Source organism: Balaenoptera borealis, assembly GCF_965194805.1.
Source record: "Balaenoptera borealis genome assembly, chromosome: 13".
NCBI classification, from domain to species: Eukaryota; Metazoa; Chordata; class Mammalia; order Artiodactyla; family Balaenopteridae; genus Balaenoptera; species Balaenoptera borealis.
Genome location: NC_138870.1, coordinates 65,720,371 through 65,734,722, shown reverse-complemented (window position 1 = coordinate 65,734,722; position 14,352 = coordinate 65,720,371). Strand labels below are relative to the sequence as shown.

The 14,352-nt window shown below is 36.6% G+C and overlaps 1 protein-coding gene across 19 annotated transcripts in view; it reads right to left on the bottom strand.

Annotated features, from left to right (window-relative positions):
• Positions 1–14,352, bottom strand: part of NAV3 (neuron navigator 3) — a 1,129,181-nt gene that overhangs the window by 146,066 nt on the left and 968,763 nt on the right. For all 19 annotated transcript variants that reach the window (XM_082351536.1, XM_082351537.1, XM_082351530.1 and 16 more), the window contains 2 exons: positions 10,893–11,001; positions 9,536–9,919 (listed from right to left, as the gene is read on the bottom strand). In XM_082351536.1, the coding sequence (XP_082207662.1) occupies positions 9,536–9,919; positions 10,893–11,001 (493 nt within the window). The remainder of the gene's footprint in view (positions 1–9,535; positions 9,920–10,892; positions 11,002–14,352) is intronic.

Below are 14,352 nucleotides of genomic sequence, written 5' to 3'. Positions count from 1 at the left end.
TACATGTAATAATATTATTATCCCCACATTAGTGATAAAGAAAATAAGTAAGCACGAAATGGTTAAGGACTTACACAAGGTCACTCAACCAGTCCCAGCAGAATTGAGAATAAATCTAGAAAGTCAGCTTCAGAAACCATGATCTTAACCACCATGGACTGCTGTCTGAACTGAAGGACCACACTGCCTGCCTGTTTCCTGTCTCTGAGAACTACTTCCTTGCTATCACAGGACCACCATCTTCACACAGGGCTGGGAGACTCCCATAGTCATGTTACTATTAGATAATCCTTCCTTGGCAATGGGGGATTAGAACAGGTGTTAATCTCCTACCCCATGTGGGGCTAATCAAATGTTTCTTTCTTGAGAAATGGGATTAACAGATAGCTCATCAGTCTTTCTATGTGGAAAGAGTTTATGATAATGAAAACCCAGGAGCTTTGGGTATTTATCTTCACCAGATGCAAAGAGGCACAGAGAAAGCTGATCAGCAAAGTAGAAAGAATGACACAGGTGCACAAAAAGCACACTTGGCCGTGTGGTTTCAGCATCACAACTTCTCCTGGGGTTCTAGGAGATATCCTTGCTTCCTTATAATAAGATCCCCAATTTGCTTAAACAAATTCGAGTTGATTTCACTATTTGGAACAAAAAATGTAATCATGACCATATTAAAGATCGACCAAATAGTTAAAACTACGATTATGAAGTTGGCTAATTGCTTACATGATTAGTAAATTCTGTCCTTATTAGTTGCAGGACCTTAAACAAATTTCTTAAACTGTGCCTCAATTTCTGCCTCAAAATGGGAAGAATAAAATTTACTGAAGATAGATATTATGGTAATTAAAGGAGAAATACATAAAGCTTTTAATATGAGAACTCTATAAATAATAGCGACTTGTTATTCACAAAGTCTCTCCCAACATATGTTTAAAAGGAAATATATGAATTTTATACACAAAACAAAAAGTTATGCTGTATTATCCTCGTAAGGTACTCTACATGGTTAATTTTCCTGAAAACCAAAGAATTTAATGCCACCAAAATTAAAACAATAAAAAGAGTACTTTGGTTCCAAAATGTGCTGAAGACTGACATACTCTTTTCAACAGGGAATACTAGATATGACAACTTTTCTTGATAACTAATTCATGATTATGAGCATCAATTTCCTGTATGACATATAGTGATACTAAATGAGACAAAGATTAAAGGATATTTGTCCTTCATACTTTTTAATTTGTCAGCTGCCATATTGATGCTGTCAGTGTTTTATTGTTTACTCTTACTTCCAATTTCTTATCTTATTGATATTTTCCACACAGTTCTCAACCAATTCTAAATATTTTTATTGCTTCTTTTCTTAAGGTGGAGTATATGAAATTCCTGATAAAGTAAAAGTGTTTAGTGAAAAATATTTTTCTCATACACTCTCCTTTTGAAATCTCTTTTTTTTAATTTTTCTATTTTATTTATTTTATTTTTGGCTGTGTTGGGTCTTCATTGCTGTGCACGGGCTTTCTCTAGTTGCTGTGAGCGGGAGCTGCTATTTGCTGCGGTGTGCAGGCTTCTCATTGAGGTGGCTTCTCTTGTTGCGGAGCATGGGCTCTAGGCACGCGGGCTTCAGTAGTTGTGGTTCGTGGGCTCTAGAGCGCAGGCTCAGTAGTTGTGGCGCACGGGCTTAGTTGCTCCGCGGCATGTGGGATCTTTCTGGACCAGGGCTCGAACCCGTGTCCCCTGCATTGGCAGGCGGATTCTTAACCACTGTGCCACTAGGGAAGCCCTGAAGCTGTGTTTTAAAAGTTTGGGGATGATAGAAATTTTCTCTCCAGATAAGTGAGATACTCCTTTTTTAAAAAACTATCAACATGCTTGATCCTAAACTTAACCTCAGGAGGAAGTTAAAACAATGTATACATGTTAAGTTTTACATCTTATTGGTCTGTCTTATTCATTGGTGTATCTCTAAAAGTGTTTAGTAAAGTGTTTTGTATATAGTTTGGTATCAACAAATATATTAAACATTTGTTCAGCTGAATTTAAAAGGCCTCCGTACTGCAGGAAGAAACCATGACAGCAGATCGCAGCACTTTAGCCGTAATGGCGATGCATGTAAACAAGAAACAAGATGGAAGATGACTTCTATTAGAAACATAACCTTTCAATTATTCAATGCTTACAGAAGGGTAAGTTCTATAGACAAAGTTTAAATGCTTTGAAAACTAATTTTCCAAAGAAAAAAAAACTTTAAAATTTCAATGAATTAAGAAAAAAAATCAACTTTTTTCAGGAAGCGTTTCAAAGGATACTCATTTTCCTTTGACCCTGGGATTTTCCAGGTAATATCAAATAGGTTTACAACAGGTATTAATTGAACCAAAAATAGTCATATTTCCTCTGTTTACAGACACTGTCGCATTGGAATGTTGGTAGGGCATTCTCATAACAGAACCGTGAGTTTGTTATTTGAAAAATTATATATGGGCATCACACGAGTAAAGCAAATTTCTCATTTAAATTTTTTTCTTGAATATTCTTCCTTCTTTTCAGTTTTTCTGAAGGATTTAAAAATCTAAAAGAATGTGCGTTTCATAGTTCCTCTAGAAAAATTTGCTACAATCCAGGAAATATAAATGTTAGGGATCAGTTTGAAAGAATAATGTAAAATTTTAAAAAAAGATTTCCTAATAATGTTATATCTAAACTTCTAAACCATAAGCTAAGATGAGTTTAAGAGGTCACAGTCACAGGATGATTGGTACAAACAAAAAGTTGCAAAGGAAATTTGTGAAGGTTACTGACAAAAAGTAAAATCTCTCAAACTATGAAAGTCTTAGGATAATTTTAGCCATGTTCAAATTCTATAAGCTATAAGATGATTCACATAAAAAACACAATAGTCTCCCAAAGCATTTCTAACTCTTCCTCCCTTCCAATGCCATCTCTCATCTTCCTTCTGTTGTACAAAAACTTTGCATACTTCGGCACATTTTCTTTAGGTGTGTGTTTTCCATATTAATATTTCCAGGCCATAGTGTTCCACCCTGCACTAGAATGAGATATTAAACTGCTTCCTGTACACAGATACGTGGATTTTCCATAACCACCTCAAATATAGCATAAACAGACCATATATTGCCTTTACCACTAAAGCTCATGCTCCTTTTGTATATGCTAATATAGTCATAGGGAAACACACCATCCACCTAGTTAACAATCTAGATAAATGACTTTCTTCTTGTCACTCACCACCCTCAACTACTACAGGATGCAGTCTGTTCAGACCTGTGAATCAACATCACTAGGTTCTAATTATGTCTGGAATTCACTGAAACCGGAAGAAACTATAAAAATCTTCTTTCTGTATGCTATTCAATCCCATTTTCTCAATCAACATAAATACATACAACTCTACCTCCACAGCAACTCCATGCTTTTTTAAAAAAAAGCTTCATATTTAAATACATCATATTTTTGCAACAGTATAAAATGTAACAGTACACATTAAATAATAATTAAAAAATAATATCAGTTTTCATGTACCCATAACCTGGCTTCAGAAACAGAACATTTCCAGTTTCTTCAGTGACCATATAGGCTTTTTCCAGTCCTACATTTCTAAACCTCCTTTCTAGAGATATCTATTGCCCTAGATTTTGTGTTAAGCATTCCTTTACTTTTCTTTATGGTTTAATCACATGGGCATATATTCCTAAAAATACACTGTTCAGCATCTCATGCATGTGAACTTCATATAAATTGAATCACATTGTATATATTCTTTTGTGACTTATTTCCTTCACTCAAAATTATATTTTTGCAAATCATCTATCTTGATGTGTATTATTGTATTTTTAATGTTAGTGTTATACAGCTTTGTTTTACAAGCACACTAGTTTATTTATCCGTTTGACTATTACAGACACTTGAGCTGTTTTTAGATTTTTTGCTGTTACAAACAACTCTGCCGTGAACATCTGTATATGCACATTTCTTTATGCTCACAGGCAAGAGCTTGTCAAAGGTCTATATCTAGGAAAGGAATCATTGGGTCAAAAGGGATACATAATATATTCAAACCCTACTAGTCAATGCCAAAGAGTTTTCAAAATATTTTCAGAATAAACTTCTACTTGTCTATGAATAAGAATTCTCATGTTGGCTTTAATTTACAAGTTCCAGATTACCAAGCAGGTTGATCATATTTTTACTTTGTTATAGGCCATTTATGTTTTGTCTGTGAAATGTCTGTTTATGACTTTTGCTCATTTTTGGATTCTATGGATCCTATTGGATTCTATGTTTAGTTTTGTTTTTTTCTTTCCCCATTGATAGTAATCTTTTAGTAGTTATATGTCTTGTATATGTTTGTGGCTTATGTGGGGTTTTATCCTGACATTTTTCTCTTATTTTTATGTGAAATTAATTCTTCAGAATAAAAAGAAACTTGATCTAGATACCTTTCTAACTTCACACAGTAAATGCTTCTGCTATTTTTGTGTAGTGTTTTAGAAGGTGATAATTAGCTTTTTTGAGATTTTTGGACTCTGTTCCCATCTCCCACTTTTATCTGGACCTTCTCTATCTTCACCTCTATTGCTACATCCTGTTCAATTTGCTTCTACTCCCGGAAGTTTTCCCTCAGTGTGGGGTCCTGTCCTGGAAGGGAGCTGTGGCTGGAGAGTTTAATGAATTCAATCTTCAACAAGATTGCTCCACTCCCTTCAGATATGACCTTCAGCCCTTACTGTCCCTGGCTGGTCAAGTGGTCAAAACCTTCCCAGCTTCAGTTGCTATCTTCAGATAGGCCCTGTGTGTTTTCTAGTCAGTTTCTCTTGGCTATTTTGTGGTTCTTCTGTTCTCAGTGTTATCAGACGCCCCACTACTACCTTCTGTTTCTTCGTACACAGATGCTGATATCATTCTGTTCCTTTCTCCTTTGCCTCTTGACTGTTTGTCCTTCATTGCTTATACTTGGGGTTTGAGGTGATACCTTGTCATCTTCTTTTTTCAACAACGATCACGGTTTTTTCCCATGGTTTTGCTATCTAGTTGCTTTGTCTATTTTTGTGGGTATTTGGAAAGATTCACCTATGCCCCTACCATATCTTCCTAGAATTCCGTTTTTACATTCAATATCTTATATCAGAAACTGTATATAACAATTAGCTATTTGTTATGACATGAAAACACAGGGCATCTAAAATGTGTGTGTGTTTTTTTAACCTCCAAGGAACTCTAGTTCAGCATCTAGAACACAGATCATGAACACAGATAATATTAAGGATTGTCCCCTTGATCCAAGGTGCCAGCTAAGAAAACTATACTAACAATGAATGATTGTTGTGAAGCTCTGTTATGTTCGTTTGTAAAAAATCAACTCCTAGGAGAGAAATGTGGACAAGTAGACATGTAGACAACTTCACAGGGTCAGTATGTCAAGATGGTTAAGAGTGGAGACTGGAGCCAGACTGCTTTTAAGTTCAAGTCCAGCACTGCATGCATCAAGAAAGTTTGAATTCTCAGAATACCAATGAACTAACTTTCTGAGTTCTACCTAAAGTTACTTAACCTATCTATGCCTCAGTTGTTTCATCTGTAAAATGGACATAGTAATGATATGCTTATCTCTTACAGTTATGGTGAGATATAAATGAGTTAGTATATGTAAAATGCATAGAGCATTACCTAGCACATAATAAGTGCTATATAAGCGTTGACTAACATTACTGGCTATTTTTTCCATTAGACTTTATACATTCACTAAAAATAACTCTCATATCTTGAAAATGAAATGAATAGAAGCATTGTGATTAGGAATATGTGGTTTCCCATGTACATCCTTTTAACCCAACTCAAGTAACCCTGCCCTTCCCAATGTCTTGCATGCTTCAGTCATCACAAAGTTTCCTAAAGGAGAATTGTGGGAGGATCAGGGGGATTAAAGCAGCATTAAAGTATCCACCTCCCTTTTAAAAAATGTCATTCTCCAGAATTAAATTACTTTGCGTTTGGGCCATTTAAAGCAGGATTTTAGGTTATATACTTGGCCCAACTATTTATCACTGTGACACCTGCAGATAACTTCAATTTCCACCCAATTAAAATATGTAACTTTTCCCCCAGTTTTCCAGGGTGTTCTGTTTTTTGCTTTACACATGGAGAATTTTTCAAAGAGATTCATTATAAGTAAGAGGCCTTCCTCTGACTAATTCCTAATTACTGGCAGATTCACATCCCCAAGTGTTTAAAGTAATTTTTAGAAGAGAAGAAAGAGATAAGCCTTTCCATGCTTCAAGAAATCTCGAATTCTCAGAATGCCTATTAACTTATTTTCTGAGTTCTACCTGAAGTACATGAAAAAAATGAAACTCCTTTCCCATTTACTTCATGACATTCCTTCTTGAATGAGAAAAAAATCCAAGATTAAACATCTTCATTCACTCCTTTGTCTTTTGAGCCTTTTTTGTCCCTTTAATCACTAAAACATACTTTAAAAAATTGGGAACAGACAGTTAACTTTGTGATTCAATTTTTTTCATGAATTGTAGCACAGACTTTTCTATGCCCTTTTTTCTTAAAGAAAACATCAAATTAAAGTTCCCCTGGGATATCTTCCTATCTTTTAACTTTAGGCTGACAAATCGGGCTGCATCCTACTGATGTTGACAATGGTACACTACATACGCTGGTGAGCAATGAGGAAGTACAACACATCCTGGGTGTCCTCCCCATAACCCCCCAGTCACCCTTGAGCTGAGACCAGTGACACTGCCTGCTGACCACGTCTAGTCATGCTCCATCCAGGGGACAGAACTCTGAGTCATTCTTTAAATTTCAGTGTCCTGTACTCTACCATGGGAAAGAGAACATGTATAAGGCCAAGCAGGTAAACATCATCAGAGGAAGTTTTCAAATAGGATTTGTGTTATTTTTAGTTTTTGTTTCTTCTTCTTCTTCTACTTTAGACACTGAGTATGAATGACTCAACACAAAGCGTGCAGACCACTAATGCGTTCTTACATGGACTCATTTGTGGGACTATTCAAGACCTCCTCTGAAAGGCCAACAGGGAACAAAACTGGAGAACAGACGTGAGAATCAGGTTTCCAGTGAGGCAGGAAACAAGTAGGAAGGACAAAGAACAGTATCTTAAAAATTTCTCGTTAGTTCTGCAGAGACTAGCCAGCTCTCATCAAACCAATTTCCTCTTCCTCCTGGGCACAAAGATGAATGTTGGTTCCTGGCCTCGCTGTCAGTGAGATGGGGCTGCAGCAGTTCTGGATAAGGAAATGTGGGTAGAAGTCATAACCCCCACTTCCAGACCTGGTACATATGAACTATTCTTACACCATTGTTCTTCCTCTCTTTTGTCATCTGTCTGTTGAAATCAACACCCAGGGTGACGTCAGCAGTCTGGTTGGATAATAGCAGAGTTACCTACCATCCATCTTAGTCCCCAACTGATGATCAGAAACACCAGGAGGGGTTTTATGTGAAGGAGGAATTAACTTCTTTGTGTTAAGTTACTGAGATTTTGAGATTTCTCTGTTACAGAAGTTAGTTGTCTAATACCGCTAGAGTCCTGGGAAATACAAAATGCTCCTGACTATAGGTATACTGGTAAAATACACTACTATAAGCAGAACTCAGTTTATTAAAAAATGACTTTCAAAAACCCCTTATCTAAGAATGTATATACATACACACGTACATACATATGTACACATATTACTATTCATTTATTGAATAAATGAGCAACTATAAAAATATAAAAACACTAACATGTGAGTATACGTGGGCTGGTACTGTGTCTATATTGTTCACCACTGAACACACAGTGCCTAGAATGTTGCTTGGCACATAGGAAGAATGCAACAAATATTTTTGAACACATACATACATACATACATAATTCAGCTCACGATCTCTCTTCTCTATTCTTTTCCCAGGATTCTTCACACCTCTCACAATTTCTACTCTCTCCTATATAAGATCATATCCTATGATTATTAGGTTGTTAATCATTAGATTAATAATTATTACTGATAAAAAAATGTAATTGTGATGATGATGATAATTTACTGAACACATATTGTGACAGGCTTTGTGCTAAGTACAATTTTGTGGGTTATTTTCTTCATTCCTAACAATTTCATGAAGATTTTGCAATTTTATCCTTATTACAGAAAGGAATTTGGATACGTTAAGCTCCCAAGGAGTTGGCAGATAGCAAATGGTAGAAAGAGACTTAATTTAGACACTCCAACTCCAGTGGCAACTCAACTGCTTCCTACCCTAATTAACAATAACCTGTCTCCCTAGTTCTAGACCTTTAGAAATTCAGAGCAGGTGGCCACCAGGAATGAACTGGTGGGTATCAGGATATCAAAGCAGAGCTGTTAAGTCTGATCAAAAACTCTTTTGTACTTTTTAAGGTCTTGTTCCCATTCAAACAAGCTTTTCATGACTGAAGTTAGGAAAGGTTACTTGTACAGAAGAGCGATTTCTGAGACCAGTCCTCTCAGATGCATAAGGACAAAGAAGAGGTAAAAACCTGGACTCACATGGAAAATATAGATAAAGTTAATTGGGAAGCTTTTCCTTTTATTATAGAGCCTAGGTTTTGAAGTCAGACGTATCTGAGTCCTAATGCAAGTCTAGTCTTTGCTTAGCTTTAATACAGTTGGGGCCAAGTGGGATCAGTTTCCTTATCTGTAAAACAGGTATAAAAATACTTACCTCATAAGGGTTGGTGGTGGGGAGGGGGTTAAATGAATTAATGTCCTTAAAGCACTTAAAAAAGAGTGAAGTAGGTAATAAATTTTCAAAGTGTCAACTACAGTTATTAATAGAAGTAGTTTTAATAGAATATCCTATTTCCTCCACTGGGGCTCATCCTCAGATTGAACTAAATATTCCAAATTGCCAAAATGCTTTCGAGAGTTTTATAATCACAACTTTTTTTTGGAATGTAATAGAAAACAGAAGGAAAACAGGGGTTAACATAAAAGAATCTGATGCCATCAAAAGAGAATAAATAGATTGAAATTTTCAAATCTAAAATGATTTTCTCTCAAGTTAGATCGGAGGTGTATAATTGAAGAATGCTAGAAAATCTGTGTTCCTCAAAGCAGTTACAGGCAGCTTTGACAAGCCAAAAAAAAAAAAAAAATCAAGCAGCTCAGCAAAACTCCTCCTGTCTCCTTCCCACGTCCTTCACTACAAAATCTGTTATTTAAGAAGCATGTGAAAATCACTCTGAAAAACACAGGGCACATGTGTTTCTCTGAACTAACCATAGAAAAAGTTAATGGGTTATAATGAAAAGACTTTTTGGAAATTTTGGACATTTTACTGTTCATGAATAGTTAGAAGAGAAGGGTGAAATACCCCCAAATAACCTTAGATTTCTCACATTTTCTAATGATTTTATTAACTAACCTATACCCCCTTCCTACAGCTACTGCATTGTAGTAGACCACCTCTCTTTACACAATTCTGTTAGAGACCGGGGCCCAGGGCCACTTACCCACTGTTGATGTCATCGGCCCTGAGACTTTTCCCAAGGATATCACCATCACTCATATATCCACCAACATCGACTTCAGAAGACATGTCCAGGTCACTGCTTGCTTTCTCACTCATGTCAATCTGTGACATGTTTCCCAGCCGAGAGACAGCAGCTCGACGGAGAGGCGTAGTGTACATGAACCTTGAGGGGTCTGTGTGGATGAAACGACTGGTACTGCTGCGAGGGTAGCCAGCACCCAGGGAGGGAGCATCTCCAGCCTGAAGTCTAGGACATGCCTGGCCCAACCTCCAGGTCATGGGAGTGGGTCGACCTGTCAAGTTGGGTATGGTCCTGCCGTTCACTTCCGTCGTCACAGTGCTGTCAAATGTTGTCTCCAGGGTGCTGTCAAATAAAATAGAGAAATCACTATATTCTGGTTCACCTGGGGCCATGGACCCAGAATGCATGAAGACAGGAACGCCTACAGTTGAGAGTCATTTCTTAGAAGTATGTCCATTTTCATGAAAGTCAAATTATACATTCATTTTGAGATTCTAAACACCTCTGCAGGTATCAAAATGTAGGACGGGGCATTCATCACAGATTGTTTGCTTTCAAAGGAAACGCCATCATTACATTTTAGATAAAACAAAATATTGTTTCACATTCTCAACCAACCCTTAATTTAACCCATTGTAGCCTTCCCAGAACTTTTCTGGAAGTTAACTACAATTATGTTTGAAAGACTCTCTACCACCTCTCCTCAGATGCATTTTAATTACAACTTCCACCATTGTTATTTGAGGCAGGCGTGAAAATCCATTTAGCAGTGATGGTGGTAGTTTCAGTAGCTAATTCAGATTAAATGGGAAATTATATTGAAGAAGAGATGGATAGGAGAAAAACATCACTGGGTAGGGCTGAGAAGTCACCAGTTGATTGTCATATAAAATTTAAGTGGGGCTTCCCTGGTGGTGCAGTGGTTGAGAATCTGCCTGCCAATGCAGGGGACACGGGTTCAAGCCCAGGTCTGGGAAGATCCCACATGCCGCGGAGCAACTAGGCCCGTGAGCCACAATTACTGAGCCTGCGCATCTGGAGCCTGTGCTCCGCAACAAGAGAGGCCGCGATAATGAGAGGCCCGCACACCGCGATGAAGAGTGGCCCCCACTTGCCGCAACTAGAGAAAGCCCTCGCACAGAAACGAAGACCCAACACAGCCATAAATAAATAAATAAATAAAAATTTAAAAAAAAATGTAAGTGAGAAAATAGTAAAGGAAAACTAAAATTCCTTCTTTATCATTACAAGAAGTTAAATGCTTAATTGTAATTTTTTCTTTATTGGCCCCAAAATAGGCAGAATTGAAGAAGACCTGTGACTTATCTGGGTCCCACGAAGACTGGACATAGTCTCTTCTAAATTCTGCCTCAAATCTGCTATGTTTTTAACTGTTCTCATTCTTCTTGTTTCAGGGTCTTCACCTAGAAGAGTAACATAATAATAAATTTGTTATTCATGCCATTTACTGTCCTGTGAATAATTTGAATAATTATATATAGATATAGATATAGATATGAGTTCCTTTTCACAAAGGTAAAATAATAGGTAGAAAATTCCAAATGACTATTATTATCTGAAATTATAATTTTTTTTCTACAAATAAAATGTGAATAGAAACAAATGTAATGTTACAAGTAATAATTTGAAGTGGCGAAAATACAATAGTATTCCGTAGGTCTATGACCTTAATCATTGCAAAATGAGAGAGTCATTTGGAAATATACTGTACAGTGCTCCATGTTTCTAAGCTTAATTTAAAAATCTGAAACTATTTGGATCCTAATTACTTTCATAATCACCTATTTCAAAGTGTGCTCAGAATAGCTGAGATAAACTTGACTTATGTAGCAAGTATACATTTATACTCTGGGGAATCAGACAGAGGCCTTTTCTCATAGAAGCAATATCTTTTTAAGTCTTTTATTTTATTAGACTCAAGAACCAAGATCCAAGAATTGGATAGCTTTATTTTTAATTATTTCTCCACTTTCTACAGGGAACCAAAATATCCACATGTGACACCAGAGTGCCAGTAAAGTCTTAGGCATCTAATCCAGTAATAAGTCTACACATAAAATAAGCAGCTCTGCCAGGGTGACAACTGTTGGCCTTGTTCAACCTCTATCTGTCATTTGGGGGCAGAGGTGCCATTAACCATTTTGTTTATGGCCATGTAATAATTCCCAGGCCAGTGGCCATTGAAATTGGTGAATCTGGATAATAAGGACAATATGGAAAGGAAGGAGAGGAAACATAGTCTTAATTCTGTTCAATTTGAACTCAGGAGGATGTCTAGTGATGAGGAATTTTAAATAAAAAGAAAGAAGGAATAAAACAAGGGAAGGAAGGAAAGGGAATGAATGGATTAAGGGGCGAGAAGGTATAGGAAAGAAAGAAAGGAAGAGGATGGCAAAGGAGGGGATGGTAGGGAAGGGAAAGGAGTGCAGAAGGGATGGAAGGAAAAGAAAAAAAGAAGGAAAAGTGAAGGTAGAAAATGGCATGTATTAAATTCCAGTATGAAAACTGTCACATAGACAAGTCAAGATGCATATCTACCATCAGTTTTAAGAATACAGGTAGATATTCAACCTGTTCATTTTTCTTCCACAGTATTCATGCCAGGTTAAAAAAAACACACACAACAAATGCACACATTTAACATCTATAATAGAATCTTAGAGTTGGTGGGGACTTCAGAGATTGTCTTGGCTCACCTCTCAGCCAATGAGGGAAAACTCTTTGTGTCACTAGCGAGGTGGCCATGGGTCTCTGCCTAAAACCTCCAAGATCGGAAAGGCTTCCTCCTCTCCAGTAAGAGGCGACTCTTTCCAATATTAGGCCAATTAGGTCTCATTATAAAAAGAATTCTGAGGACGTGTAATGATTTGCCCCCATTTAACTTCCACCCAGGGGTCTCAATGGCTCTGAAACCAAATGAATAATTTTATATCACTTTACCATGGCAGCCACTCAGAAAGACAAATGCTAATTTCTTCTTCAGCCAAACATTACTACACTGTTCATTATCCTTCATCCTGAATGGTTGCCAAAACAACCACCACTCTGCTGCCAGTCTGCAAATCTCTTCCTTTTAATTTACCAATTATTTGAATGATTGAAATATGCTTAATAACTGTATTATTATTTCAGATTTAGAAAGTACTGAAAAACTTCCTTAACTTCCCTGTGTGTGTGTACACACACACACACACACACACACACGCGCGCGCGCGCGGAATATTACTCAGCCATAAAAAAGAATGAAATAATGCCATCTGTAGCAACATGGATGGATCTAGAGATTATCATACTAAGTGAAGTAGGTCAGACAGAGAAAGACAAATATCATATGCTATCACTTATAGGTGCAATCTAAAAAATGATACAAATGAACTTATTTACATAACAGAAACAGACTCACAGACAGAGAAAACAAACTTATGGTCACCAAAGGGGAAAGGTGGCAGAGGAGGGAGTAATATATACACGTTACTATATATAAAATAGATAAACAACAAGGACTTACTGTATAGCACAGGGAACTATACTCAATATTTAGTAATAACCTATAATGGGAAAATGATCTGAAAAGAATATATATATGTGTGTGTGTGTATAACTGAATCACTTTGCTGTACACCTGAAATTAACACAACATTGTAAATCAACTATACTTCAATAAAAAAAAAATTTAAAAAAAAGAAATGAGTATGTTGTACCCTCACGCACATGGCATAAACTTTTCTAACCCTAATTCAAGTCATACAATTTCTAACCTCATAGATTAACATTATTTTAAAATTCAGAACTGTTAATAACCCTTAAGACTCTAATTATATTTTCTCTGGAAATTCTTCCCATCCTTCTCCTCATAAATATAACAGAGTGTATTTGAGAAATGGCTAGAAAGAAGTCTACCTCTTATTTCCAAACAATCTGGCAGTATGCTGAAAGAAAAAGAAGGCTTTGTAAGGAAAATCTTGAAGGGCAGAAAAAAATATCATTACAGTCAAAGGAAAGGCAGGGGTGAAGAAGAGATTTTACTTAAAAAGGGCAAAAGTAACAGTGAAGGATGAGACCAAACTGGAGACACATTAAAGCTAATATTCAGTAGTTTATCTAAGATTTCACACAGTAGAGAAGCCTAAGATTCTAAGTGATGGTAAGAGAAAAGTCTTAAAGGAGAAAGTGCTGAGATGACTTTTATTGGAGGGAGTAAGGAAGGCAAGTCATTGCCCTTACACAAGTGTCAAAAATACACCATTACAAGTTCCCTATCTCCCATCTCCTAGCCCCTTCCCTTGGGGAGAACTTTGACTTTGTAATCAAGCTGCACCTCAACTACTTGCCAATTGCATAATATTAGTAACACTGATATTTGAATTACTTTCAATATCTTTTTTACATAAACTTTAAGAACAGTGTATTTTCAGACATTCCATTTCACTCAGTATTTTTTAACACCTTCTTTATCTCCTTTTAAATTTCCTTCTTCCAATCCAACAGGCATCTTAGATCCTTGGATTCTTCCAGTTGAATCCATTGTTTATACAGCTTCCCTCATATTTCAGAACCATTACCTCTCTCTCTCTCCATTGCTTTTTCTCCTCATGACATCTACTCATGACACTGCACCACTCATGACAATCAGACAAATGGACCTTTTCCTCCCAACACTTACTGAGCAAAACATAATTGCTGCCTCATTCATGTCAGGAAAGATAATAACCAAATCAAAATTTCTTGCAGCAAATGTTCTCAATGACCCATGA